This window comes from Larus michahellis, chromosome 29 (assembly GCF_964199755.1).
Source record: "Larus michahellis chromosome 29, bLarMic1.1, whole genome shotgun sequence".
In the NCBI taxonomy this organism is placed as follows: Eukaryota; Metazoa; Chordata; class Aves; order Charadriiformes; family Laridae; genus Larus; species Larus michahellis.
The window spans coordinates 996,222-1,024,184 of record NC_133924.1 but is presented as its reverse complement, the minus strand read 5'-3'; the positions used below and the strand labels follow the sequence as shown (position 1 = coordinate 1,024,184).

At 67.9% G+C, this 27,963-nt stretch overlaps 1 protein-coding gene across 1 annotated transcript; it reads right to left on the bottom strand.

The window, feature by feature from the left end:
- Positions 1 to 539: 539 nt before the first annotated feature.
- COL11A2 (collagen type XI alpha 2 chain) lies at positions 540 to 27,963 on the bottom strand. Its single transcript, XM_074567551.1, is given in 70 exon segments — positions 540 to 1,974; positions 2,356 to 2,589; positions 2,996 to 3,064; positions 3,194 to 3,306; positions 3,399 to 3,684; positions 3,889 to 3,942; positions 4,021 to 4,056; positions 4,253 to 4,306; positions 4,488 to 4,595; positions 4,805 to 4,858; positions 4,965 to 5,018; positions 5,247 to 5,354; positions 5,444 to 5,497; positions 5,594 to 5,647; positions 5,975 to 6,028; positions 6,161 to 6,214; positions 6,345 to 6,452; positions 6,565 to 6,618; positions 6,812 to 6,865; positions 6,974 to 7,027; positions 7,128 to 7,181; positions 7,530 to 7,637; positions 8,096 to 8,149; positions 8,263 to 8,316; positions 8,411 to 8,518; positions 8,651 to 8,758; positions 8,888 to 8,941; positions 9,074 to 9,163; positions 9,308 to 9,415; positions 9,512 to 9,565; positions 9,794 to 9,847; positions 9,941 to 9,994; positions 10,510 to 10,554; positions 10,656 to 10,709; positions 10,869 to 10,913; positions 11,056 to 11,109; positions 11,234 to 11,287; positions 11,423 to 11,530; positions 11,660 to 11,713; positions 11,839 to 11,883; positions 12,037 to 12,090; positions 12,249 to 12,293; positions 12,591 to 12,644; positions 12,751 to 12,795; positions 12,917 to 12,970; positions 13,757 to 13,801; positions 13,890 to 13,943; positions 14,150 to 14,194; positions 14,327 to 14,380; positions 14,780 to 14,833; positions 15,599 to 15,652; positions 15,765 to 15,818; positions 15,965 to 16,018; positions 16,597 to 16,653; positions 16,920 to 17,006; positions 17,149 to 17,177; positions 17,180 to 17,222; positions 17,330 to 17,392; positions 17,524 to 17,565; positions 17,716 to 17,775; positions 18,487 to 18,558; positions 18,707 to 18,823; positions 19,217 to 19,396; positions 19,807 to 19,896; positions 20,177 to 20,284; positions 20,286 to 20,318; positions 20,428 to 20,590; positions 20,659 to 20,869; positions 20,985 to 21,146; positions 27,830 to 27,963. Coding segments are annotated over 70 exon segments (5,436 nt in total). The 5' UTR covers positions 27,921 to 27,963; the 3' UTR covers positions 540 to 1,827.

The following is a 27,963-nucleotide window of genomic DNA, read 5'->3' as shown; positions in this document are numbered from 1 at the left end:
CCAGCCCAGATGGCTGCTGGTCCTCCCAAGGGTTGCCACAACCTTTCCCCCCAACCCCATGGCGTTACCTAGTCCCCCCCAGCTCCCTACGGCCGGAGGAGACCACCATCCTCCACGGTGCCGGCTCCTACGAGAGCTGAAAACCCCGCAGCGCTCCAGTGTATTTTCCCAGAACTCTTTTTTTTTTCTTTTTTTTTTTGTCACAGTTTTTTCTTTTTAGTTTGCAAGACTTTTGTTAGGAGCCGCTGCGACGCGTTTTGTGGCCCAGATGTTCAGGAGGGAGCAGCCCCCTTTGACTAACGGGGGATTTACGTGCACGCGTGTTTATTCCCCCACTTTCTCCCCAGGATGGGAACTCCTCGCTGCAGGGAGGAATTTCACGACCAAGGGCATCACGTAGGTAAGCTAGCGGAAATTTAGAGAAAAGAAGCAAATAAAAAATAACCGATCCCCCAAAAGCAGCAAAATTATAGATGATATATTACAATACAACTTAAAAAATTACTTACAAAACATTATACAGGCCGCCGGCTCAGCACCAGGGGGCACACCTCCGCTTTTTAAGAAAACTAAAAAGCAAAGCCTGGTGCCCCTTTAAACTTCTTTTTAATCGGACGGCACCAAGAAAATAATTTTTTACTTTTTTTTTTTTTTTTCCCATTATTTTTTTCCTCCCCTCCCTCCTCCCCCAAGCACTGGGCTGGGTTAATCTCCATGCAGAAATTCACTTCTTGGGGTTTTTTTTGGGGGGGGAAATCCAAAATTACGCCGCAGGGGACCAGCATCGATGGAGTTGTATCCACTCCTTTAAATAATATAATTAATTTAAAAAATAAAAAAAAAAAAACCACACAGTAAAAACACAACGTCCTTCTTCCTCACTTCCTTCCTCGGGCTAGGGATAGGCTTTGTCGTTGGAGGCTTTTTAAATACACCCATTATTTGCTCTGGCTGGAGGTCGGACTGGAACCCCTTTGGGCTAGCGGGGAAGAGAAGTAGCACCTTGATGGGACAGGGAAGCTTTTTTTTTTCCCAAATTAATTAGCCTTGATTAGCGAATTCAAGCGTCCGCTCCACCGATATGAGTCAGGCCGGGCCAGGCGCCGCAGCCCAGGTGCGCTGTCGGAGGTGGACGGGGACCGTTGCTGTGGGGTAACGCTGCGGGGGACGGATGCATCCCAGGGTCCGTTCCCTCCTGACCCCCCGGGAGACCGGCTTTGGAACGCGAGGGTTGCGGCGGTGTGAATCCAGGCGGGGAGAGAGGTAACGAGAGCTCTCGGTGCTCATCTCACACACGTGCCAGCGGTGCTCGACCGGCATCATCCCGGGCTTGGTTGCTTTAAAACCCGTCGTCTCTCCAGGCAGGGAGCAAACCCGAGCACTCTTCCCTCTGCTCGGCAGGTGCGCTCCTCGAGGGGTTCCCCCTGGGGCAGTGGGGAGCATGGAAAACAAGCCCTGGGAATGCTGGGAAAGAGCAGTAGGATACTGGGAGGAAGGGAGCACTGCTGGGTGCCGAGGGAGGTAGCCAGTGGATCCGTTAAAAATTGCCCTCTCTGTCTCTCTACATATTAAAATATAGATTTATTCTAAGCATTAAAGTCTCTTTTGGCATCTCTCCAGACCCTGGTCCCCCTGGGGGCAGCGGCGGCGGCGTGTGGGTCCCCGGCGCGTGCGGGCAGGGCTGGCACCTCGTCTCCTCGCAGCAGCGGGTAGGTGACGGTGATGCGAGGGGGAGGTGGGTCCCGCTGCTTCGCCGCTCGCAGGCGGGGGCCAGGTTTGCCCCGCTGGAGGGCCAGGGTGTGGGCCGGGAGGGCGACGGGCTTGATCCTAGCCGAGGAAACAGACCGGGCCCACCTCGAAGCCGAACCGCTGGCCGGGCTCGCCAAAGTCCATGACGTGGAAGTCCAGCAGTGGGAGCTGCTCCAAGCGGGGCGTGCGCACCTCTAGCACCGTCCGGCTGGAGCCCTTCCGTGCCTGCAAGGAGGGGAGGAGGGGGGGCCGGGTCAGGGGCTGGGGGGCACTGGGAATACCGGCCTGGGACGGCCTCACGCAGGGCGAACCCTTCTCTTATCCAGCGGCTTCCGCTCCTCCGGCGTTACCCAGGGGGTGTCTCTCCGTGGTCTCCCTGGACCTTGGCATTCCGCTGGAGCATCCCTCTCCGTGACGCCCTACTTACATTCAGGGCACCCCCAAGGGTGTCGGCTCTTCCACCCCTCCCTCTTGGTGCCTTCTAGTGCTTCCTCCCCCCTTCACTACCCTTCACCCATCCCTTTTTCCTCAACTTCCTCTCCCCGTGTCTCCTCCAGCCCCTCGTGCCTCGCACCCACCCTCTCCCCGCCGTCCAGCCCTGCTCACCGCGCAGCCGTCCATCGCAGCTTTGATGTAGGGGCTGGTGTCGTAGCTGAGCTCCTCCTCGTTGGCAGCCAGGAAGCGGAGGGCACGCCGGTGGTCCCCGGAGGCGGCGCTGTGCCAGGCCACCGAGCGGTGACAGTGGTAGGTGAAGTTCTGGCGGGCAGAGACGCTGAGGAGCCGTAGGAAGGTCAGCTGCACCACGCCGAGGGGCTGGCTCTCCGAGTCCGTGTAGGAGAACTGTGGGAGCAGGAGGCGAGTTAACGGGGGAGCCGATGACCACAGGCATGTGAAAAGCAGGGCTGGAGGAGGGTGTGCTGGGATCTAGAACCCCCCCTGGGAGCAGGCAGCTGGAGAAGGGGAGGTGGGCAGCAGGGCCGACAGGTTCAAGGTCAGGTGGAGGACGTTTCTGCATCTCCTTGAAGGAAGAGGCACATCCAGCAGCACTGAGGCAAGCGGCTGGGGACACGGAGAGGGCAGGGAGGGTGGAAGCCAGAGGGCACCAGGGGGAGGTGGGGGGAGTTGTGGGAGGGCACGTGGGAGCGACCCACGGGCTGACGTTCTAAGACCACGTCCTTCCTGGAGGAGCGGGGAGACCACCGGCAGGCAACGCATCCCCAGGGGGCTCAGCCGGCAGCGTCCTTACCCTGCTGCCCCCCTGGAACTGACTGAACCACCGCTGGGGCACCTCCTTCTCCCACGCCGACATCTTCACCTGCAAGAGGAGAGGCAGCCATGAACGAGCACCCCACGCCGCTGCCTTCTCATGGGCCGATGCCCACCACCCTGCCTCCCAAGGCTGCGCTGGGACCCTGCACGCCTGCACCGGGACCCCTTCTCTCACCTCCTGTACGTCCTTGCTGGGAAAGATGCAGGTCTCCCCGCCTGCTGTGAAGTTGCAGTAAACCTTGAAAGAGTCTCGGGCGCAGCCCTGGTTGGGGTCAATCCAGTACTCGCCTGCGGAGGGAGGAGCGGGGTTAGCACAGGCAGCGGTACAGCCGCGCTCACCGCCATCCTTCCCTGCCGACACCGGCACCGGCGCGCCTCACCGTCGGGCAGGCCGGGGTGGCTGAGCTGCAGGTCTTGGCAAGTGCGGGCAGGGTTGTCCCGGGTGCCCATGGGGCGCCGCAGCCCCTCGATCTCCTGCTTGAGGGAGTTGAGGGAGCCGAAGATCTCCTCCATGCCGTCGGCGTAGTCACGAGACGCCTGGTCGGCGGCTGCTCGCTCTTTGTCCTCGCCCTCCTCCTCCTCCACCAGCTTGCTGGCGTCGATGGAGCGCTTGCTCTTCTTGGGCAGCTGGATCGGCAGGGGCTGGATCACCTCCCCGGGGGGGCCCTGCGGCAGGCACAGCGCTCTCAGCACCCCAGCATGGGGGGCTGCGAAGCCCCCTCACCCTGCTCCCCAGGGCCTCAAACCACCCCGCGCTCAGGCTTTGAGAGAGGAGACGTCCCTCTGCATCCACTCCTGGATGTCATTTCACCTACCAAGGGGCTGTTCCTACATCTGCCCCCCATCCAGGTCATCCCGTGAGCCACTCACCGGGTGTCCAGGGGGTCCTGGGGGTCCCCGTTCACCTTTGGGTCCTGCTTGGCCCTAGAGGGAAGAGACAGAGGTCGGCCCTGGGCGGGACTGAAGGTGGTGGCGGGGTGGGGACACCGGCTCGGCGCTTACCATGGCTCCCTTGGCACCTTTGGGACCAGCTGGGCCCTGCAACGCAAGACCAGGTCTGTCAGAGCCCGGGGCTGGCACGATGCGGAGCCGGGGGGGGGACGGACAGCAGCCCCCCCCATGCACGCACGGAGGGAAATGGGGAGCCCAGACGCAAGGACAAGATGGGGGGAACGAGGAAAGGGGCTTGGAGAGGGAGGGGTGCGGGACCGGCAGCATGTGGGGGGGCACTCACAGGAAGGCCGGGGGGGCCGGTGGGGCCGATGGGTCCGGTAGCACCAGGGATCCCCTGTATGACAGGAGAAGAGCAGAAACCGGCATGAGGAAACCAGGACAACCCCCTTCCCGCCTCCCCCCAGTGCCCTGCAGGACTCCCCACTCCCAAAGCCCCCGAGTTGTCCCCCGCACCCCATTTTTATGGTCCCCATTTGCATGGACACCCCCCCCACCCCAGATCCCCCCGCACTCACAGTTTCTCCTTTCTGCCCCGTGGAGCCCTGGGGGCCGGGGAGACCTCGGTCTCCCTTCTCCCCCTGCTCCCCCGGGGGTCCGATCAGGCCGATGAGACCAGGGTGGCCCTGGGGAGACACGGGCAGAGATCAGCACGGGGCCACCACCGGGGACATGGTGGGTGCCCAGTACTCGGGGGACCCATGAGAACCACCACACCCCGTGCTGGCCGCCCAGCGGGGTGTAGGCTCTTGGCCCCCCCGCCCCCCCGAGCATGGGGCGTGCCCCACACCAAGGTGCTGCGGTCCCCAACTTGTGTTGGTGACCCAGAGCTCACCTTCTCTCCTTTGGCACCGGTGTCACCTTTGAGGCCGGGGAGACCCGGGGGACCCTGCAGAGGTACACGTGAGATGTGGGGAGCGTAAAGTGGGGGGAGAATAAAGTGGGGGACCTCCCCCTCTGGGGGGCCATGGTGGGTCAGGGAGGGCCGCACTCACCACTGGTCCTGGTGGCCCAGCCTGGCCTGTGGTCCCTGGTTTGCCTTGTTCTCCCTGCACAGGCGAGAGGACGTGGTGAGTCCCCCTGGCCTGGAGTCGGTGCCGCCGGTGGCAGCGCACACCCGGGGCAGCTCCCCGCGAGCCACGGTCACGGTCACGTGTCCCCGTCCCCTCCCGGGATGACGGTCAGACCCTTGTCCCCGCTCTGCCCTGTGCCAGCAGATGCTGCTGTGCTTTCACCCCGGGCTGGGGACCCCGGTCACTGGGATTGTTGTCACTTACCACGGAGCCGGGCAGACCTCGGAGGCCATCGGGACCCTGCTTCCCGGCAAGGCCCTGGGGACCCACGGGACCCGTCTTGCCAGGAGCACCCACTGCGCCCGGTTCTCCCTGCGGGGACAGAGGAGCCAGGTGAGGCCGATCCCGTACGGAGCTCGGCAGCGCCGCTGGGGGGGTCCCCAGGGGCGACCTTTGCTCACCTTCGCACCCTTCTCGCCCTGACGCCCCTCGGGGCCGGGGGAGCCGGCTGGACCCTGCGGAGAGGAGAAACCAGGCGATGAGGGACAGGGACATCCAGGCAGGTGGCACGGGATGTGTCACAGCCAGAGCCGGGCTCACCCGGCGCTTACCCTCTTCCCCAGGGGACCGGGAGGACCGTTCTCGCCCGTCGGACCCGGCGAACCCTAAGGAAGGAGAAGAGAAAGGAGTCGAGCGAGCTGGCCTTGTCCCAAAAACGGGATGGCGAGGAAGGCGAGGAGGAGGAGGAGGAGGAGGAGGGTCCCGCGCCACGGGAGGGGCACCCAGAGGGATGGGAGCATCGGCAGGACCAGGGGGACCAGATCTGATGGCTGCGGGAGGGAGGTGGGTCTGGGACCCCAGTGTTCCCGAAGCAGTGGGATCGATCTGGGCCCAGATGTTGCGGGGGGGCGGGGGGGGGCGGAATCTGGTCAAGGCATCCCTGCCCAGAGCCATGGTGGGGGGGGGGGGACACGCCGGAACGGGGCACTCACCGGCTCCCCGGGCTCACCGTCCTCCCCACGCTCGCCCTTGGCGCCATCCTGGCCCTGTCGGGAAAGGAAAACCTGGATTCAGCATGAGGCCCCCCCCCCCCCCCCCCGTCAAATCCCAACCCCATTCCCGGGAAAGCCCCCTCCAGAGGTGGGAGAAGCCTGGAGGGGGTGGGACACGACACTCACCCTGGGACCCATTTCACCTGGGGGTCCGGGATCTCCGGGGAAGCCGACGGGACCCTGAAACAGAGAGAGCTGCCAGCCTGGGGGGGACCCGGGACCTCCCCCCCGCCAGGGATCCCAACACCTTCCTCCCAGCACCCTGCTCCCTCCCCCTGTCATCACCCCGGGGGGGGGACATGACACTCACGGGGTTGCCCTTGGGCCCGTCGTCGCCGGGGGGCCCTTTCCCTCCGGGTGGCCCGGCAGCACCGGCAGCTCCGGCTTCTCCCTTCTCCCCTCGCTCTCCTCGCGGGCCCTGCGGCGCAAGATGGGGGTCAGCAGCCCCCAGCGGGGGGGGGGACGACGACACACATGGGGACAGGGATGGGGACAGGGACAGGTCGGGGGGTGTCCCTGCTGTCACTCACCTTGACTCCTGGCTCCCCTTGGATTCCCGGGGCCCCCGACTCACCGGGGTCCCCCTGAAACGGGAACAGAGTGAGAAGTTAAGCCTCCCCACCCCCCCGCCATGCCACCCTGTCCCCCCCTCTTTGAAACAAGCCCTACGCGTCGGTCCCTTGCCCCCTAGACCTGCCGCGTCCCCACGGCCACGTCCCACCTCGCCAGTGTGGCTCCCATGTCCCCGTTCCCCCCCCCCAATGTCTGTGGACGTACCTTCTCGCCAGGAGGTCCCAGGTTTCCAACACCGCCGGGGGGTCCCTGGGGTCCCTGCGGGGTGGGGGGGGTGGGGGGGCAGAGCTAGTCACCCCAGCGCCCCACATGGGGCAGAGTAGGGGGGCAGCGGGGGCAGGGGTGGGGGGAAACGGGGTCACTTACATCAGCTCCGGAGGGTCCAGCTGGGCCACGGGGGCCTGGGGGGCCGGGTGGGCCCTGGGGGGGGGGGGAAGAAAACACAGAGTGAGGATGGTCCTGGGGTACCCCCACCCAGAGCGACACAGGGCTTGGGGGGGGGACACACAAGGTGACTTACCATGGGGCCCACGTCACCCGTTTCACCCTTCTCACCGGCCGGACCCGGCAAACCCTGGGGTGAGAGAGAGCGTTAAATAGTTGGGGGGGGGGGGGGGGGCACAGCGGGGGGGGGCAGATGTGGGGCACTGGGTGGTGGGGGGCGAAAAGCGATGGACATGTAAACGGGGGGGGACACAGCTGGGCACATCTGGATGGAACAGGGCAGACAGCTGGATGGGGGGGGCACAGTGGGATGGGGACAGCGGAGGGGGGGGAACGACACAGTGGGATGGGGGGGGCAGCAGGAGATGCGGCAGCCCCTCCCGCACCTGGGTGACCCCCAGTTTGGGGACAGGCAGGACGGAGCGAGGGGGTGGCCGTGGGGTGCTGGGGGGGTGTGTGGGGGGTACACCCTACTCACCTGGAGCCCAATGGGGCCGGGGGGGCCATTGAAGCCCCGCGTCCCCTCGTCGCCCTTGGCCCCGAAGTGTCCCTGGGGACCTCTGGCACCCGGTTCCCCATCGGCACCCTGCAAGGCGGGACGGGGGGGGTCGGCCACCGCTCGCCCCCGGGGACCAGACCCGGGGACAGGGACATCACCTCGGTGTGGCCCCAGAGCAGGTGACCAGTGAGGACGGCACTAGGGGACACCGGCTGGACACCCCCTTCCCCTCCCCCGCCCCCAAAATCCAGGCTGGGATGCCGGCTGGGCCCCCCACCCCGCCAAAATCCAGGCTGGGACACCAGCTGGGCCCCCCCCAACCCCAAAACCTAGGCTGGGACACCAGCTGGGCCCCTCCCCAAAATCCAGGCTGGGATGCCAGTTGCACCCCCCCGCCCCCAAATCCAGGCTGGGATACCCGCTGGCCTCCCCTTTTCCTCCCCCCAAATCTCCTCGGTGTGGCCCCAGGGGGGGGCACGGGACCCCCCCCTCAACCCCATCCCACATTGTGCCCCACGGCGTTGCCTGGACTCTGTCATACTCACGGCGGCTCCGGGTTGCCCGACCGACCCGATGGGTCCGGGGGGACCGGGAGGACCCTGCGAGGGAGGGAAGGGGTCGGTGGGGCTGGGACAAGTCCCCGGGGGGGCCAGTGGGGACAAGGTTTGTCATGGTAGGGGGTGGAGGGGGGGGGGGGGGGGGTGACACTCACGTGCTCGCCCTTGTTGCCTTTGGTGCCTTTCTGTCCCGGTTCGCCCACCTCGCCCTGTTGGGGGGGGGGGATGGAGAAGGAGGGTGTCACCCCCAGCTCGGGTTGTGGGGGGGACACAGGGACAGCGGGGGCAGGGTGGGGACCTCACCTTGTCACCGTCCTCCCCAGGACCGCCGGGGGGGCCGGCCGGCCCGGGCAACCCCACGGGACCCTGAACGCCATCGCGGCCAGCAGGACCCATGGGACCCTTCTCACCCTGGAGGGACAGGAAAAGTTGGGGGGGGGGTGAGGGGCGGGGGGTGGGGGGGTGAGGGGGTGCAGGCACTCACCCCCTTGCACCCCTCTCCCCGCTGCCACCCCTCCCCGGAGGATGTCCCCAAACACTCACGGGAACTCCTTTCTCTCCGGCGGGGCCTGGTTGTCCCTGGGGTCCCGGTCGTCCTGGGGGGCCAACGGGACCACCTTGCCCCGGGCCACCTCTCTCCCCGGGGGAGCCCTGGGGGAAGATGGAGTTGGGTGTTAGCGGGGGGGGGGGGGCACACACGACATGAGCTCGAGGGGAGCCGGGGGGGGCCACGGCCAATGGGCCACCAGGGGTCCATGGAGGAGGGGGGGACACACTCACTGCGGGTCCTGGGGGTCCCGCCGGTCCCTCGTTGCCCTTCAGCCCTGGGCCGCCCTGCGAGATGAAGCCGGGGGCGGGGGGGGGGGCGGAGGGGGTGTCAGTGTGGTGCTGGCGGGGGGGGGGGCGGGTGTGGGGTGGGTGTGAGGTGTGGGTGGGGGGGGGGCCCGGCGGAAGGGATTTACTCACCGGGGTGCCGGGCAGACCCCGCTCACCGGGGAAACCCCGTAAACCGGCGGGACCGTCCTTCCCGGGGGAGCCGGTGGGGCCGGGATCTCCCTAGAGCAAGAATGGGGGGGGGGGGGGGGGGGGGGGCGGTAAGATGGAGGGGTGGGGGGGGAGATGGGGGGGGGAGGGGGCTCCACGCCCCGGTACCCCCATCCCGCTCCTCGGGGCCCGTCGTCCCCCGTGGCACCGTCTCACCTTGGTGCCCTCTTTGCCGGAGGGTCCCGGTAGCCCTTGTTCTCCTGGGGGGCCGGGGGGGCCCGGGTGGCCTCTCTCACCCATGGGGCCAGACTCGCCAGCGGCTCCCTGACATGTGGGGTGGGGGGGGGGCAAAAGTCAGTGCAGCCCCAGGAGGAATTGGGGACCCCCCTCAACCACCCACCCACCCATGCGAGAGCTCACCTGAGGTCCCACCACCCCGGGGGGGCCGGGGGGGCCGGTCTTGCCTTGGAAACCCTGGGGGAGAGAGGAGATGGTCGGGGCGGGGGGGGGGGGTCAGATGGGGGCGGGGGGGGGTGGTCAGCACCAGGAGTAATCCAAGAGCATGTCACCAAGGAGGGACAGGATGGGGGGGGGCGAGAAGGGGGCTGGGGGGGGGCGGTTTGGGGCCAGGAGAGCGGCTTGAGAGGCAACGTGGGTGTCAGCACCGGAGGTCGCCGGGGTCGGGGGGGGGGACACACTTACGACTTCTCCTCGCTGCCCGGGGTGCCCGGGGAGCCCGTCTTTGCCGGGGGGGCCCTGTGGGGAGAGGAGTAGGGGGTGAGGGGTGCCGTGGGGGGGCACCTCGTGTGCCGGGGGGGGGGACAGGACGGGACGCAGCCCTCTACTTACGGGGGGTCCTTTGGGTCCTGGGAAGCCGTTGGGTCCCTGTGGTCCCGGCAGGCCCTGGGGGGGTGGGGGGGGGGAAGAAGAGCAGGGTGGTTACGGTACACCAGCTGGACCGCCCCCGCCCCGACCCCAAAATCCAGGCTTGCATGCCAGTTGGGCCCCCCCCCCCCCCCAAAATCCAGGCTGGGACACCAGCTGGACCCCCTCCACCCCCCCCCCAAAATCCAGAGTGGGACGCCAGCTGGGACACACACCCCCTCCCAAAATCCAGGCTGGCCCCCCCCCCACCCCAAAATCCAGGCTGGGACACCAGCTGGACCCCCCACCCCCCCCCAAAATCCAGGTTGGGCCCCCACCCCCTAAAATGCAGGTTGGGACACCAGATGGACCCCCCCCCAAAATCCAGGCTGGGACACCAGTTGGACCCCCCACCCCACCCAAAATCCAGGCTGCCCCCCCCTCCCTCCACCCCAAAATCCAGGCTGGGACGCCAGCTGGGCCCCCCCCAACCCCAAAATCCAGGCTGGGACCCCCCCCCAAATCCCAAAATCCAGGTTGGGACACCCACTCACCCGCTCTCCTGGGGGGCCGTGGGGGCCGTCGCTGCCAGAGGTGCCCTGCGGGGGGGGGGAAACGAGAGAGGTTTTGGGTGTCCCCCAACAAGGGTGGGGGTGAGCCCCCCCTCCCCACCCCCCGCAAGCCCCCCCCCTCCACTGACCTTCGCCCCTGACTTGCCGGTGGCTCCTCGTGGTCCCCGCTGGCCCCTGGGACCCTGTGGGAGGAGGAGGGTGAGGAGGGCGATGGACGGTCCATCAGCCCCCACCCCCCCCACCCCATAGATCGGGGGGGTGCAGGGCACCCCAGGAGAGGGGTGTGGGGAGGGGGGAGCGCACAGCCCCCCCCCCACTCCTTAACCCTGCCCCATACTCACCGTGGGGCCGCGCTCCCCCCTGGGCCCCGATTTGCCGGACAGACCCTACAAGAGAGTTTCAGAGGCACATTTTGGTGGGGGGGGGGAGACACATGGGGGGACACATGGGGCAGGGACACACACACACACACACCCCCCCCGGTGCTTGTGTTCCCCCCCAAGGTGTGTGTGTGGGGGGGTCACTCACCCGCGCGCCCTTCTCGCCGTTGGTGCCGGGGAATCCGGGGAAACCCTGCGATCCCTGGGAACGGAGAGGAGTTGGGGTGAGCGGAGCTGCCAAGGGCGGGGGGGGGGGGGGTGTGAATATGTGGGGCAGCCCCATGGCCGCCATCAATGTGGGGCAGCCTCACGGCGGCCCCGCTCACCTTGGGACCCTGCCGTCCCGGGTAGCCGGGCAGGCCTGGCACTCCCAGTTTGCCCTGTGGGAGAGAGAGACGTGATGTGTGGGGCAGGGCGGAGGGGACACGTCACGGGGGTGCCCCCCTTGCACGCTGTGTCGTCGTCATCGTCGTCCCCCCCCGACCTGAGTGTCCCCCCCCACTTTGTCCCCTCACCTTCTCTCCCACCAGCCCCATGGGACCGGGGTCACCGGTGGGTCCCGTCCGCCCCTTGGGACCTTCGGGTCCGTCCTCGCCCCGGGAGCCCGGCACGCCGACTTCGCCCTGCGCGACATGCCGGAGGTGGTGTTGGGCCGGGGGGGGGTCAAGGTGGGCCACCGGGGGTGGCAACCCCCCCCAACAGTGTGTGTGGGGGGACATCTGGTAGCCCCCCCCCCGCCCCCCGGCACCTACCCGGTCTCCTTTGACGCCCATGTCCCCCTTGAAGCCGGGGAAGCCTTCCTCGCCCTGCGGGAGAGGATGAGGAGGGAGATGGCGGCGCGGGGACGGGGGGACGTGGCCCCGCTGCCGGTCGGGGACCACCGTGTCACCGTGCCACCGCCGTAGGGTTGGGGGGGGGGACAGACACCCACCTTCTCACCCTTGTGTCCCTTCAGCCCCCGGATGCCGTCCACTCCCTAGGGAGAGAGGGAGCGGGGTGACCCACGGCGCGAGGTGGCATCCCGATTCTTCATGGTTTTCACCCAAAAAAGTGGCATCGGGCGATACTTGCTCCCCCCCCCCAAAAAAAAAGACACCCTCACCCCCCCCACCCCTCCCCAGGCACTGACCTTGACACCGCGTGGGCCTGGGTAGCCGATGGGGCCCTGGGGACCCGAGGGGCCCTGCGGAGGGACAGGGACAGTTTGCACCGTGTGCCAGGGGGACATTTTCGGGGGGGGGGGGGGGGGGGCCACCATGGGACCCCCCCCCCGCCGACACGGGGTTGCCCATTGCTCCCCCCATCCCTCCCCCCCCGACCTGGGGCCACGCGGTGTTTTACCTGGTTGCCCTTAGTGCCGGGGGGTCCTTCCTTCCCGGGGTGACCCTGGGGACAGAAGAGGGGACAAGGAGGGACCTTGAGATGGGGCACGCAGACATGTGCCCCCCCCCCGCTGCCCCCCCCCCCCGCCAGACCCACAACCAAGCCCCTCGGGGGCTGTGTCCCAGCCTGGCGCGGGGTGGGGGGGTGGGGTGACAGTGGGGGACAGCAGCGTCAGACAGGGCCGGAGCATCCTTCGGATGCTGGATGTGCCTCTGCCCCAGGGTGGGGGGGCTGCGGGGGGGGGACGACACAGAGCCCAGCGTGGGGTGACACTGCCTGGGGGGGGGGCAGGGTACTCACGGGGGGGCCATCGGAGCCGGGCATTCCAGGCAAACCGGGTTTTCCTTGGGGACCCTGCGGAGAGAAGGAGCCGGGCTGAGCGCCGTGTTCCACTCCCCCACCCCACCCCACCCCCCGCCAAAATTCCACACGCACTCCCCCCCCCGGCTTCGGCACCCACCTTCTCTCCGGGGGGTCCCGTGGCACCTTGTGGTCCTGGGAGACCCTAAAATGGAAAGATGGCGGGGGGGGGAGGGTGTTATATCCCGGTGACACCCCCGGTGACACCCCCCACCTTGCGCGGTGGGGGGGGGCAGGTTACCGGTCAAAATGGGGGGGGGGCTCACCTGGGTTCCTGGGGTCCCCTGCTGCCCGGGGGGGCCGGGCTCCCCTTGCGGCCCCTGGGAGGGTCAGAGATGGGGGGGGTCAGGGCGCGGGGACCCCATGGGGGACACGCCGGTGTCACCAGTGGGGCGTCGCGTGTCCCCAGTGGAGTGTCACGTGTCCCCGGTGGGATGTCCCATGTCCCCAGTGCGGCACTACATGTCCCCAGTGGGGCGTCGCGTGTCCCCAGTGGGATGTCACATGTCCCCAGTGGGGCATTGCGTGTCCCCAGTGGGATGTCACGTGTCCCCAAGAGGGGCACCCTGTGTCCCCAGTGGGATGTCATGGGGCCCCAGTGGGATGTCCCTTCCCAGTGGGGCACCATTTGTCCCTAGTGGGGCGTCGTGTGTCGTCAATGGGGCATCCCATGTCCCCAGTCGGCTGTTGCGTGTCCCCAGTGGGATGTCCCCAGTGGAGCACCACGTGTCCCCAGTGGGATGTCCCCAGTGGGATGTCACGTGTCCCCAGTGGAGCACCACGTGTCCCCAGTGGGATGTCCCCAGTGGGATGTCACGTGTCCCCAGTGGAGCACCACGTGTCCCCAGTGGGATGTCCCCAGTGGGATGTCGCGTGTCCCCAGTGGAGCACCATGTGTCCCCAGTGGGATGTCCCCAGTGGAGCACCACATGTCCCCAGTGGGGCGTCGCATGTCCCCAGTGGGATGTCCCCAGTGGGATGTTGCGTGTCCCCACTGGGGTGTTGTGTGTCCCCAGGGGATTATCATGGCAGGGGGGACACCGCCCCCGTGGAGGGACAGCACTGGGGACACTGGGGGGGGGACGACACATGACACACAGACTCACCAGGTTCCCCTTGGGACCCACGGGACCGTCCATGCCACGCACGCCCTGCGGAGGAGACGGGTGCTGAGGAGGCGGGGGGGGGACACAGAGGGTATGGGGCGGGGGGACGACAGGGTCCTGCCACGGCACTTACCGGGGGGCCGGGAATTCCGGGGGGGCCTTTGGGGCCGAGCAGACCTCTGGGTCCCTGCAAGGGCAGACGGGGGGGGGGGGGGTTAAAAGGGCACTTGGGGGGGGGGGGCACTTTGCTCCCGAAGGTGACATGTGCCCCCCCCCCCCCCCGAATCATCAGCAGGACGTGGCAGGGGCCAGCGGGGCTTTGTGCCCGCCCCCCCCCGCCCCGACCTGCTTGAGACCCCCACACCCCATGGGTGCAAGCCCCCCCCCCCGTACCGCTTCTCCGGGGAGTCCTCGGGGTCCCACCTCTCCGTCGTCACCCTGCGGAGGGACAAGGCGGGGGGGGGGGGACGGTGAGCGAGGAGATACGTGGGGCGTGGTGGCGCGGGGGGGGGGATGTCCAGGTTGTCCCACCCGCCCCCTCCCCCCCCGGTTTGTCCCCCCAACACTCACCCTCTCGCCGTCCTCGCCGGGGGGGCCCGGCATCCCCTGGGAGCCGGTTTCACCCTATTCGGGTGGGGGGGGAAAAGTGGGGTGAGCCGTCGTGTGGCTGCGCCGCCATGGCCAGGGTTGGCAGGGGGGGGGCGGTTCGGTGTGGCCGGGGCGGGGGGGGGGGGGGGGGCCCAGCAGGTAAAGGGGGGGGGTTGTTGAGCGCTGGCGGTGTGAATGCGCCCAGTGTGCGGCGGGTGAATGGGGGCTCTGTGCCGGCGGCGGGGCGGGATGGCGGCTGGCAGCGGGGGCCGTGTTTGCTCAGGGCCGCGGTTTACGGGGACGCGGGGAGGGGGGGGGGACGGGGACGGGATGTGGGTACCCCCCCCCCCCCCCCCCCAAGCCAAGCCAGGGGTGGAGGTTGGAGGAAGCTTGCGGGGGGGGGGGATGGTTCAGGGGGAGGCCGCGGTGACTTACCCGGTGGCCTTTGTCACCTGGTAGCCCTGGTAGCCCGTCGAAGCCGCGGTCACCCTGGAAGGGGGGGGGACACACACGGAAGGGGAGGGGGACACACACAGGACACAGAGATGTCACCGAGGGGCTCCCCCCCACCCCCCGGCCCCCCAGAGCGAGGGGACCGGCGAGATAGTCCTCGGTATCAGCTGGGATGTGGGATGAGCCGGGATCGGCCCCACGGAGGGAGTGCTGGGGGCACCAGGGGCACTGAGGACATCGGGGGTACTGGGGACACTGGGAGAACTGGGGACACCAGGGGTACTGGGGGCACCAGGGGCACTGGGGACTCTGGGAGAATTGGGGACACCAGGGGTACTGGGGGCACCAGGGGTACTGGGGACTCTGGGAGAATTGGGGACACCAGGGGTACTGGGGGCACCAGGGACACCAGGGCCACCAAGGGCCACCAGGAGTGCTGGGGACACTGGGGACACTGGTTACTGGGAGCACTCCGGAGACTTCAGCCCCCGGGTGACCCCCAAGGATGGGGGGGTGGGGTGGTAGAGGGACCCCCCCCGGAGCAGCAGGGGATCCGACGCCATGTGTTGTGTGTCCGTCCCCCCCCAATTCCTCCCCACCCCACGGAATCAATCCGGGATCCGCACTCCCATCCCGGCTGGGATCCCAAGGGATCCCCGTGTCCCCCAGATGGGGGGGTCCCCGGCTGAGCTCTCCCGGGGGGGGGTGGGCGTAGTGGGGGGGGCCACCCATGGGTGCTCTGGGTCCCGGTGACCGGGTGCGGAGGTGGGGTGGGGGGGGAAACAACACCCCAGCCGTTACCTTAATGCCGGGATCACCGGGCATCCCCCGGGCGCCATCAGCCCCCGGTCGGCCCTGCCGGACACAGAGAGGGGGTGAGGGGGGGGGGGGGTCCGAGGGAGGGGGGCAGGTCCGGACCCCCATCCCCACCCCACCCCATCCAGGCCCCCCCCGCCCCACAACTCACCCTCCGGCCAGGTTTTCCTGGGGGGCCGGTGAGGCCTTGAGGCCCTCGGGGACCCTGGGGAGACGGAGAGCAGAGCGTTAACGAAGTTGGGGGGGGGGGGATAATGAGGGGCAGGAGGCGGCGGTGGGTGGGTGTGGGGGGGTCAAACGGACCCCAGTGACCCCCCCCACACACACCACCCCCCCATCTTTGGGGCTCACCTGGGGGCCGAAGTCTCCCGACTCCCCCTTCATGCCGGTGCTGCCGGGCTGCCCCTGCGAGGAAAAGTGGGGGGCGATCATAGGGGTTCCCCACCCCCTCCCCCCAAAACACCCCCAAGACCCCTCCCCCAAGACCCCCCAAACCCCTCCAGACACCCCCAACCCCCCCCACACCCTCCAAGACACCCCCAAACCCCCCCAACCCTCCCCAGATACCCCCAACACCCCCCCAAGACACCCCCAAAACCCCCAAGACATCCCAACCCCCCCTGACACCCCCAAACCCCCCCAGATACCCCCCACACCCCCCAAGACACCCCCAAAACCCCCCAACCACCCCCAGATACCCCCAACACCCCCAAACCCCCCCGCAGACACACCCAACACCCCCCAGACACCTCCAACCCCCCCAAGACACCCCCAAACCCCTCCAACCCCCCCAGATACCCCCAATACCCCCCCAAGATACCCCCACACCCCCCAACACCTGCCCCAGACACCTCCAAACCCCCCCAAGACACCCCCCAAACCCCCCAACCCCCCCCCACATACCCCCAACCCCCCCAGACACCTCCAACACCCCCCCAGACACCCACAACCCCCCCCCCCGACACCCCTAAACTGATACCCACCATGGGTCCGGGGCGGCCGGTGTATCCCATGGGTCCGGGGGGGCCCCTCAGGGCCAGCTGCGGGGGGGAGGGGGGCAAAAACAGAAAGGGAGGGGGTGTTATTCCTCACTGGGGTGGGGGGGCACAGGGGCAAAACCGGGGGGCACCGGGGGCGACCCCCGGGCATTCCCCGGTCCAGCGCCCGTGGGGTGAGAGCAGCTTTGGGGACCCCAGTGGAGGTTCCTGGGGAGGGGGGAGAGGGGGGTGTGAAGAGGACACCCACCCCCCCAAAAATGTTGCTCCCCCCCCCCCCCAAAATGTTGCCCCCCCCCTCAAAGACTCACCCGGGCTTGCTGGAGAATGGCCTGAGCCTGCGCCTCCTGCGCTGCCACCACGGGTCCCTTGTCACCCCCGCTGCTCCCAAAGCGGAACTGTGGGGGAGGGGGGAGGGGGAAGAGGATAGCGATGGGTGCCCCTACGCCCCCCTCCCGCCCAAAAAAATTTGGAGGGGGAGGGGGGACACCCCTTTTTGGGGAGGGGGAGCCACCCTTTCACCCTCTTCGCCCCACTCACCGGCAGCATCATGGAGGTACCGGGGGGCCGGGGGTCCCGTCAGAGCCGGGGAGGCCAGCGCGGCCGGGGGGGCCCTGTGGGAGACAGGTTGGGGGTGGGGGGGGGTCAATGACGGGGGGGGGGGGGTGTCAATGCCATAATGGAGGGTTTTAATGGCCCCCCCCCAAAAGTCCGTACTCACCCTCTCGCCGGGTTCTCCTGGGGCTCCGGGGGGTCCCTGCGTCCCTGGGGGTCCCGACATGCCCTGAGGGGGGGGGGAACAGAGACATAGTAGCACCAGGGGGGCGGGGGGGGAGGGTATGACAACAAGGTGTCTTGTGTCCCCCCCCCTTCCCCATAACATCACCCAAAGGTGGGGGGGGGTGTATGTCTTACCGCAGGTCCCTCGGGACCGGGGGGGCCCTCCACCAACATGCCCTGTGGGAGGAGATGGGGGGCGTTAGGGGAACGGGGGGGGGGCAGCACTGGGAGGGCTGTCTCCAAGTAGGGGGGGGGTGTGTGACAACGCACCAGTGATGTCACAATTTGGGGCGGGGGGGGGGGGGGGGGTACACGACACCTACGTACCGGTTCGAGGACGGCGGGTTCGCCCTTCTCGCCCTTGTAGCCCCTGACGCCGCGCGCGGCCTGGGGGTGGCAGACATGTAACCCCCCCCACGAGGGACCCGTCAGTGCAGGGCACCCCCTGGGGCCCCCCCCCAACCCCGCCATGGGGGGTCTGCCCCCCTCCACACCCCCCCCCCCCCCCCCATTAACGCAGCCTTCGTCGAGGCTGAGCTTAAAGGATGGGGTTAAATCCCTCCCCCACCCCCCCCAAAAAAATACATCCCACCCCCCCACAAAGGAAGGGTCAGGAAGGGGGGGGATTTAACTTGGGGGGGGGGGGGTTGACACCCCCAGTTCAAATCCCAGCACCCCCCCCCCGCAATGGCGGCGTGGGGGGTGTGTGTGTGTGAATTACTTCGTCCCGTGGCCGTAATTAATGCCAGCGCTGCCATTAATTGCGGGGCGGGGGGGGGGAGGAGAGCATGAGTGGGGGGCAAAGCGCATGGGGCAGAAGGAAAAGTGGGGGGGAAGGGGGGAGAGGGCGTGTGACGTCATACACGATGAGGTCACCCGCGACAATGTCACAAGCGACGATGTCACCCGCGGCCCCAGTGACATCACACCCTCTGCGAGGGTGAGGCCGTGCAGCGGGGACCCCCCCGCCCCAAAAATGGGGGGCGGGGTGGGGGGGTGGGACGACAGATACGGGGCTGGGATGGAGACGGGACGGACGGACACTCAGGGCACCACCACCCCCCCCACCCTTGACACCCCCCCCCCAAAAAAACTTACACCCAACTCCTCGGGGTGCTCCCTATAGACGTACTCATACGCCCGGCCGGGCCCCCCATCCTCCTCCTCCTCCTGCCCCCCCCAGGAGAGATGACGTCAATGGGTGGCCCTGGGGGGGGGAGGCGGGGGACACCCCCCACCCCACCCCATCCCACAGCAGGGAGGGGACCCCAGAGGTCTGGGGGGGGGGATGGTGGGGTGCCCCCCCCCCGGGTGTTACCTGCGCCGGCCCCATCTCCTCCCAAGAGGCACCATCGGGGTCCCGGGGGGGTCCCGGGGCGTAATCTGGGGACGTTGTGGCCCCCCAGGGCTCCTCGGGGGGGGGCAGCCCCCCATCCTGGGTGGGGTGGGGAGGGGGAGAGGTCAGGGGTGAGCTGGGGGTGGGGGGGGACACAATGACGCCACATGGACGGACAGACGGACAAGCCAAGCGATGGATGACGGAGACACACAGCCGGGGGGGGTTGGGGGGGGGGGCATTAGTAGGCGACTCCCCAAAAAATCCCACCTGGATCGTTTTGGGGGGGGACGACGACAAAGCGATCGTGGAGGGGGGAGGTGAAATTTTTTTGGGGGGGGGGATGACACAAAGCGATCGTGGAAGGGGGAGGTGAATTTTTTGTTTTGGGGGGGGGATAAGCAAGAGAAATAAAGGCAGGAGGGGGGGGCTGGAAAGGCCTCCCCCCCCACTTTATTTCCATGGCCGGACGGATTCGGGATCGCTCTCTACCTGCTGGTAGCTGTTCCCTTGACTCCGGGCCCCGTTCCGGGGGGGGGACACCCCCACGTCCCCCCCATTTTGCTGATTTGGGGATAACCCCCGTTCCCGAAGGCTTTGCTTTTCCCGGGGTTTGCCGTCGGCAGGTGCCGTGTTCATCACGCCGGGGTTTTTCGGGGCCCTGGGGGGGCCCTTGGGGTAGGGGCCGGGGGGGTTCTAACTCCCAACGACCGCGGCGAGGAAGAGGATGGCGGCGACGATGATGAAGAGGCGGCGGCAGCGACACACACGCACACACACGCAAAAGCCACCCGAGGGGGGGGGGGGTGGAATTTTGGGAGAGGGGGGAGACAAAACACAAAGCACCCGGTGTGAGGTCCCCGGGGGTGGCATAAGACGGCAGGGGGGGGGGACACACGACCTGAGGTGACCACACACACACGCACCCCCCCCGGCTTTCCCCATTGCCTTCCACGCTCCTGGTTGGGTTTTTTTTTGTGGGGGGGGGGCTGCGAGACGATCGGGACGGACAGACGGATGGACGGACAGACGGATGGACGGACAGACGGGACACTCCCCCCCCCCCCGCCTCCCCCAGTTACCTTTTCGGGGTCCCCCCCCGGGGGGGGCCCGTCCTCGCTATGAGTGTAGTAGTAGGGGTACTCGTAGTACTCCACAGCCTCCTCGGAGTACTTGGGGGGCGGGGTGAGGGGGGGGGACATGACGATGGGGGGGGGGGGGGGGGCGATAAGAAGATAACATCACCGAAACGCACCCATTATCGGGGGGACACACACACACACATCGGGGACAAATGTCCCCCCCCCCCAACCCCATCCTCAACCCACCCTGAAGAACTCCCCCCACCAGGGAGGTGCGTGTCTGCGCCCCCCCCCCCCAAATTTTGTCCCCGCCCCCCACACATTGGCACCCGTCGCCACCCCCCCCAATATCCCACGTTCCCCCCCCCACACCTGCTGCCGGGGGGGGGCTCTGCGCCTGGGGGGGGCCGCCGCCGCCGTCGTCCCCCCCGGCGCAACGGGGCGCGTAGTGCTCGCAGTAATCGAACGCCGCCTTGGGGGTCACCGACGACGAGCAGCTGCTGGATGTCGCCCTGAGGGGACACGCGGGGGGGGGGTAAATATGGTGACCCCCCCCCCCCAAAATCGACACCACACACACACACACACCCCCCCCACCACCCCAACCATCCCCAGCCCCACCTGGAAAACCTCCTCGTCCAGGATGCGGGTGCCGAAAAGGGTGATGCCGCGGGTGTCGAGGAGGGGCCGGGCGCTGCGGGGAAGGGCCCTCGTCTCCCGCCGCCCGCAGTCCACCAGCAGCGTCGCCGCCCGCCCGCTGACGCTCAGGGCCACCCGGTGCCACCTGCGGGGACACGAGGAGGTGGGTACGGGACCGGCGGAGGGGGAAGGCGCCCACCGGCCCATACCCACTTGCCGTCGGCCAAATCGACCCCCCGGAAAAGGGGATAATCCTCGGGGGGGGGGCGGCCGTGTTGGTCCTCGTAGAGGAAGAGGGGCGAGCGGCCTAGTTCCAGGCCCAACTGCTGGACGCCATCTTGGTTGTAGATGGAGAGGAGGAAGGCCTGCACGCCCGGTTTGGCTTTCACCAAGGTCATGATGGAGAAATCCTCCGGGAATTTACCTGGCGGGGGGGGGTCAGTAGACTCAGTGCTTGAGCACGGGTGGTCCTTGAGTCCCACCACCCCCCCCGCCACACACACACACACACACACCCCCCCCGGTTTTGCCCCCCGTACCGGCAAAGAGCTGCCGGGTGGGCGCGCTGAGCTGCGCCTGCCGCGTGATCCGATAGGCCGCGTCGGAGCCGGCGCCGCGTTGGGAGCAGAATCCCGGCACCTTCTTGACGCCTTCGGGCAGGGAGTGGAGCTGGAGGATCTTCAGCACGTCCACGGGTTCTCCTGGGGATGGCAGGGGACACGGTAGGGTGTGGGGTCCCCTCGGTAGACCCCACGCTCCCCACACCACCGCCGGCACTGGGAGCGGAGTCACCGGTGCTGTTGGGTGCCGTGGGGCACTGCGGGGTGCCACGGGAAGTCCTGGGTGCTACAAGGTGCCATAGGATGCTCTGGAGTGCCATAGGGTGCCATGGGGTGCCTATGGCACATAGGGTTCCCCGGGCACTGCAAGGTGCCATAGGATGCTCTAGAGTGCCATAGGGTGCCATAGGGTGCTCTGGGCACTGCAAGGTGCCATAGGATGCTCTAGAGTGCCATAGGGTGCCATAGGGTGCTCAGGGCACTGCAAGGTGCCACAGGACACTCTAGAGTGCCATAGGGTGCCATGGGGTGCCATGGAGTGCTCTGGGCACCACAAGGTGCCATAGGATGCTCTGGGGTGCCATAGGGTGCCATAGGGTGCCATTGGGTTCCCTGGGCACTGCAAGGTGCCATAGGATACTCTAGAGTGCCATAGGGTGCCATGGGGTGCCATGGGGTTCCCTGGGCACTGCAAGGTGCCATAGGACACTCTGGAGTGCCATAGGGTGCCATGGGGTGCTCTGGGCACTGCAAGGTGCCATAGGGTGGTCTAGAGTGCCATAGGATGCCATGGGGTGCCATGGGGTGCTCTGGGCACTGCTGCGTGCCAATGGCCACACCACAGGGTGCTTTGAGGGGCCTTCGGGTGCCCCAGGTACTGCTGGGTGCCATGGGGTGCCACGGGGTGCTGTGAAGCACCATGGGCTGCCCCAGGCAGGGGGTCGGGTATAATGGGGTGCCCCACACACTGCAGGGTGCCGTGAGGTGCCATGGGGTGCCTTGGGGTGTCCCAGGCACTGCTGGGTGCCATGGGGTGCCTTGGGGTGCCATTGGGTACCATCACAGGCTGTCCCAGGCACTGCAAGGTGCCACGGGATGCCATAGGGTGCCTTGGGGTGCCGTGGGGTATCCCAGGCACTGCAGGGTGCACACGGATGCCATGGGGTGCCTTGGGGTGTCCCAATCACTTCAGGGTGCCAATGGATGCGACACGGGGTGCCTTGGGGGGCCTTGAGGGGCCTCAGGGTGTCCCAGGCACTGCAGGGTGCTATGGGGTGCCATGGGGTGCCTTGGGGTGTTCCAAGCACTGTAGGGTGCCCATGGATGCACCACAGGGTGCCATGGGGGTGCCTTGGGGGGCCAAAGGGTGTCCCAGGCACTGCTGGGTGCCCATGGGGTGCCTCAGGGTGCCTCGGGATGGCCCAGGCACTGCAGGGTGCCCATGGATGCACCACGGGGTGCCACGGGGGTGCCTTTGGGGGCTGTAGGGTGTCCCAGGGACTGCAGGGTGCTACGGGGTACCATGGGGTGCCTTGGGGTGTCCCAGGCACTGCAGGGTGCCCATGGATGCACCACAGGGTGCCACGGGGGTGCCTTTGAGGGGCCATAGGGTGTCCCAGGCACTGCAGGGTGCCACGGGGGTGCCTTTGGGGGGCCGTAGGGTGTCCCAGGCACTGCAGGGTGCCCATGGATGCACCACGGGGTGCCACGGGGGTGCCTTTGGGGGGCCGTAGGGTGTCCCAGGCACTGCTGGGCGGCCTGGGATGCCACGGGGCGCCGTGGGCTGCCACAGAACCACAGAATTGCCAGGGTTGGGCTGCTGCCGGGTGCCATGGGGCGCCGTGGGGCGCCGTGGGGCACCGCAGCCGTGTGCCCATCACCTCCCCGTATCCTCCCCGCCTCAACTCTCCAAATTCCGCTCTCCCTCCCGGGACGCCCCGTCAAGGGCGGCTTTGTTCGGCCCCCACCGGCCACCGAGGTGTGTGGGGCCAGGGAGTGTGTGTGTGGGGGGGAACGACGACGACTTGATTCTCACCGGCACCACCGCCAGACCCCCAAGTCCCCCCCCCACCCCCTACACTGTCGTTCCGCCCCCCCGCCCCAGCTCCCAGCCCCACTTTCCCCAGCAGCTGTAGAACCCATCAGGGGCAGCAGCCAAAGCACCGGGGCCATGGGGTGGGGGGGACGGACGGACGGACGGATGGATGGACGCCATGTGTCCCCCCCACACACACCCCGGTGAACAACCCCCACTTCTCCTCCTTCCCCCGCCCCAACTTTAAGCCCCCCCCCCATTCCCAATGGGGCGCGCGGCCATGGGGTCCCAGCCACGTCCATCCCTCCGTCTGTCTCCCATCCCCCTCCATCTTCCCCCCCCCCCAAACCCTCCCCCCCCACCCCCCCCATTCCCGGGGCCTGCGTTTCTCATCAACCCCATCACCGTGGCACGGGCCTCGTGTCCCCCCCCCACCCCTTACCCCCCCGCCCTCCACAACTGGGCCATACTGGGGGCACTGCGGCGGGGAAGCTCGCAGCGCCGTGTTACAACTCCCCCCAAAAAACCCACCCCTCTGTGCTCCCCCCCGCCCCCCGTCGCAGTTCTCCAGCCGGGAATGGGGGGGGGGGAGATGCCGAAGTCGCGTCCCCCCCCCTCTCTCTTCCTCGCCGCCCGCAGCGTTGGCCCCCTCCCAGTCCGGCCAGCACAGAGGCACCTTTCTTTTACTGGTGACGCCGGGCAAGAGGAAAAGCTATTACGGGCGCATAGCTCAATTCCCGGGGGGGGGGACACACGTGGGGCCCCCCCTACCTTCTCCCGGCCCCACTTATCCCCACGGCGTGGGGGTCATCGTCCCCAGGCACCCGCCATGGGGTGGGAGGTGATGGTTGTCCCCGAGGATGGGGCCCCGGTACCCCACGGTTGGGTGCTGCTGATGTGGGGGGGGCAAGGGGGGGGGTGTGTGTGTGTCTTGGGTGCTCCCTGGAGACCCCCTGGGTGCTCCTGGACTTCTGGGTCCTCCCCAAGACCCCCAGGTCCTCCCCAAATTCCTGGGTCCTCCCTGAAAACCCCTTGGGTGCCCCCCCCTCCCCGAGACCCCCAAGTCCCCTCCAGACCCCCAGGTTTTCCCCAGACCCCCAAATCCACTCTGGATTCCTGGGTCCTCCCTGGAGACCCCCAAGTCCTCTCCGGACCCCCACATTCTCCCCCAAGACCCCCAGGTCCTCTCTGGAGACCCCCAAGTCCCCCCCAGAGAGCACCCAAGCCCACTCTGGACTCCTGGGTCTCCCCTCCCAGACCCTTTGGGTGCTCCCTCCAGACCCCCAAGTCCTCCCCAGACCCCCACATTCTCCCCTGACCCCCGGGTGCTCCCCCCGAGACCCCCAGGTCCTCCCCAGATCCCTTGGGTGCTTCCTCGAGACCCCCAAGTCCTCCCCTGAGGCCTCCAGGTCCTCCCCAGACCCCTGGGTGCCCCCCTGAGACCCCCAAGTCCTCCCCAGACCCCCACGTTCTCCCCCGCCCCCCAGGTGCTCCCCACAGCCCCCCCCAGACTCCTGCCCCCCAACCCCAGACCGCAAAGCACCGAGGGGCAGGCGGTGGCGGGGGGGCTCAGCCATGGGGCGTAGGGGGTTGAGGGGGGAAGTGTGGGGCAGGGGAAGGTGTTGGGGGGCGGGGGGAGGGAGGTGGGATGAAGCTGCCTCCGACTGATCCCGGCCCAAGGAATTTCCAGCGGCTGCTGCCAGGCCGGGAGCGAGTGGAAAAAGAGCCGGAATCTGGCCGGGAACGCGGCACCGGCTGGCAAAGCCATCGGCGGGAGGGGGCGGGGGGGGCGGACGGGGGACAAAGAGGGGGGGACAAGGACATGGGGGTCCCTGGAATGGGGGGGGGGGGGGGACACGGACACAGACACGGGGGTCCCCTCGCTGTGGCGGGGCTGGGGACGGAGGGACGGACGAAGGGATGGAGGGACGGACGGAGGGACGGACGAAGGGACGGACGGGGTCCCCATCACCCCCCGGGGGTGTCATGAAGGTGGGGGGGGGGGGAGCGAGGGGTGTCCCACCCCCCCTCCCCCCCCGGGACCCCGCGGCCCCCCGGGGATGGATGGCAGCGGTGTCATTGTCACCGTCTGTGTCTCTCACCCCGTCCCCCCCCCCGCCCCCCCCCCCCGGGGGTATAAATAGCCCCAGAGCCGCCCGCGGTGGCCACGGGGCTAAAAATAGCCCGGGTGGGACGGTGGCGGCCGGGGTGTGCCGCAGCCAGCCCAGTACGGCCCAGTACACCCAGTTACGCCCAGTACACCCAGTAAGCAGCCCGGCAGCTGCCAGTGCTGCACCCCTCCCCAATCCCAGTCCCGTCGGATCCGCCCCCAGTAGCCCCCAGTACAGTCCCAGTATCTCCCAGTTCAGACTCCACGCAGTTCCAGTGTCCCCACTGCTCCCGGTCACCAGTTCCCAGCAAATCCCAGTTACAGCATCCCTGCAGTTCCCATCTCCCAGTTCCCACTTTCCTGCACCTCCCAGTATCTCCCAGTTCCCGTTCTCCCAGGACCTTCCAGTTCTCCCAGTTACAGCTCCCCAGGTATCGACCCAGCTGCGTCTCCCAGTTACCACCACTGGGATCTCCCAGTGCTCCCAGTATCGACTCTGCGGTGCCTCCCAGTTAGAGCCCAGCAGCATCCCCTGGTGCTCGGGTGCTGCACCTTCCCAGTCCACCCAGTGCTCCCAGTCACATCCCCTGGCACTCTGCGCTGTGGTTCCCAGTTCCCCCAGTGCTCCCAGTACTAGATCCCAGTAACAGCTCCGAGTCGGCACCCAGCAGCATCCCGTGACACTCCGCAGTGCACTTCCCCAGTCCCCCCAGCGCTCCCAGTAACAGCTCCCAGTAGCAATCCCTGGCGCTCCACACCGCATCTCCCCAGTCCCTCCCAGTGTTCCCAGTAACAGCTCCCAGTGCCGGCTCCTGGCAGCATCCTTGGTGCTCCACGCTGCATCTCCCCAGTCCCCCCAGTACCGGCTCCCAGTCAGTGCCCAGCAGCATCCCCCAGTGCCACCAGTAACCCCAGTCCCTGCACCCAGCAGCATCCCGGGGCACTCTGAGCTGCATCTCCCCAGTGCTCCCAGTCCCCCCAGTGCTCCCAGTACCAGCACCCGGCAGCATCCCGGGGCGCTCCAAGCTGCATCCCACGAGTCCCCCCAGTGCTCCCAGTGCCCCCAGTCCCAGCACCCAGCAGTGTCCTGGGGTGCTCCAAGACGCGTACTCCCGGTCCCTCCAGTGCTCCCAGTACCAGCTCCCAGCAGCATCTTCCCAGTCTTCCCAGTATCCCCAGTGCTCCCAGTCCCACCTCTCATTCCCAGCACCCAGCAGCATCTCGGAGCGCTCCGAGCTGCATCTCCCCAGTGCTCCCAGTCCCCCCAGTTCCAGCAACCCGGCAGCATCCTGGAGCGCTCCGAGCCGCATCCCACCAGTTCCTCCCAGTGCTCCCAGTACCAGCTCCCAGTTAGCACCCAGCAGCATCCCAGGGCGCTCTGAGCCGCATCCCCCCAGTGCTCCCAGTTCCAGCACCCAGCAGCGTCCCGGGGCGCTCCGAGCCGTATCTCCCCAGTGCGCCCAGTTCCTCACAGTCCCAGCACCCGGCAGCATCTCGGGGCGCTCTGAGCCGCATCCCCCCAGTGCTCCCAGTTCCTCCCAGCGCTCCCAGTACCAGCTCCCAGTTAGCGCCCAGCAGCATCCCGGGGCGCTCCGAGCTGCATCCCCCCCAGTGCTCCCAGTTCCTCCCGGTCCCAGCAGCGTATTCCCAGCCTCCCCAGTCCCCGTACCCGAGCCGTGTCCCCCCAGTGCTCCCAGTTTCTCCCAGTCCCAGCACCTGGCAGCATCCCGGCGTGCTCCGAGCCGCCTCTCCCCAGTGCTCCCAGTCCCCCCCAGTGCTCCCAGTCCCCGCTCTCATTCCCAGCACCCAGCAGCATCCCGAGACGCTCCGAGCCGCATCCCCGCCAGTGCTCCCAGTTAGCGGCCAGCAGCATCCCGGGGCGCTCCGAGCCGTATCTCCCCAGTGCTCCCAGTTCCTCCCAGCGCTCCCAGTACCAGCTCCCAGTTAGCACCCGGCAGCATCCCGAGGCGCTCCGAGCCGCATCTCCCCAGTCCCCACCAGTGCTCCCAGTTCCTCCCAGTCCCAGCAGCATATTCCCAGTCCCCCCAGTGCTCCCAGTCCCAGTACCCGAGCCGCATCGCCCCAGTGCTCCCAGTGCCCTCAGTAGCAGCTCCCAGCACCCGGCAGCACGCTGGGGCACTCCAAGCCGCATTCCCCCAGTGCTCCCAGTTCCTCCCAGTCCCAGCTCCCAGTTAGCACCCAGCAGCATCCCGGAGCGCTCCAAGCCGCGTCCCCCCCAGTGCTCCCAGTTCCTCCCGGTGCTCCCAGTACCAGCTCCCACTTAGCACCCAGCAGCATCCCGGGGCACTCCGGGCAGCGTCTCCCAGTGCTCCCAGTTACTTCCAGTCCCAGCAACCCGGCAGCATCCCGGGGCGCTCCGAGCCGCATCCCCCCAGTGCTCCCAGTACCAGCTCCCAGTTAGCACCCAGCAGCGTCCCGGGATGCTCCGAGCCGCATCTCCCCAGTCCCCCCAGTGCTCCCAGTCCCCCCCTAGTCCCACCCCCCAGTCCCAGCAGCATCCCGGAGCACTCCCAGCCTCTCCTCCCCAGTCTCCCCCAGTGCTCCCAGTTCCTCCCAGTACCAGATCCCAGTCCCAGCACCCAGCAGCAACCCCGAGCGTTCCGAGCCGCTCCTCCCCAGTCTCCCCCAGTGCTCCCAGTTCCCCCGCACCGGTCCCACCTGGGGAGGGGGAGGCGGCGGTGGCGAGCCGGACGCTGGCGATGGCGAGCCCGAGGAGGGCGAGGGGCAGCGCGGGGCGGCGCGGGGCCATGGCGGGGCCGGCTCCGGTCGGCGGCTCCGGCTGCTCCCGCCCG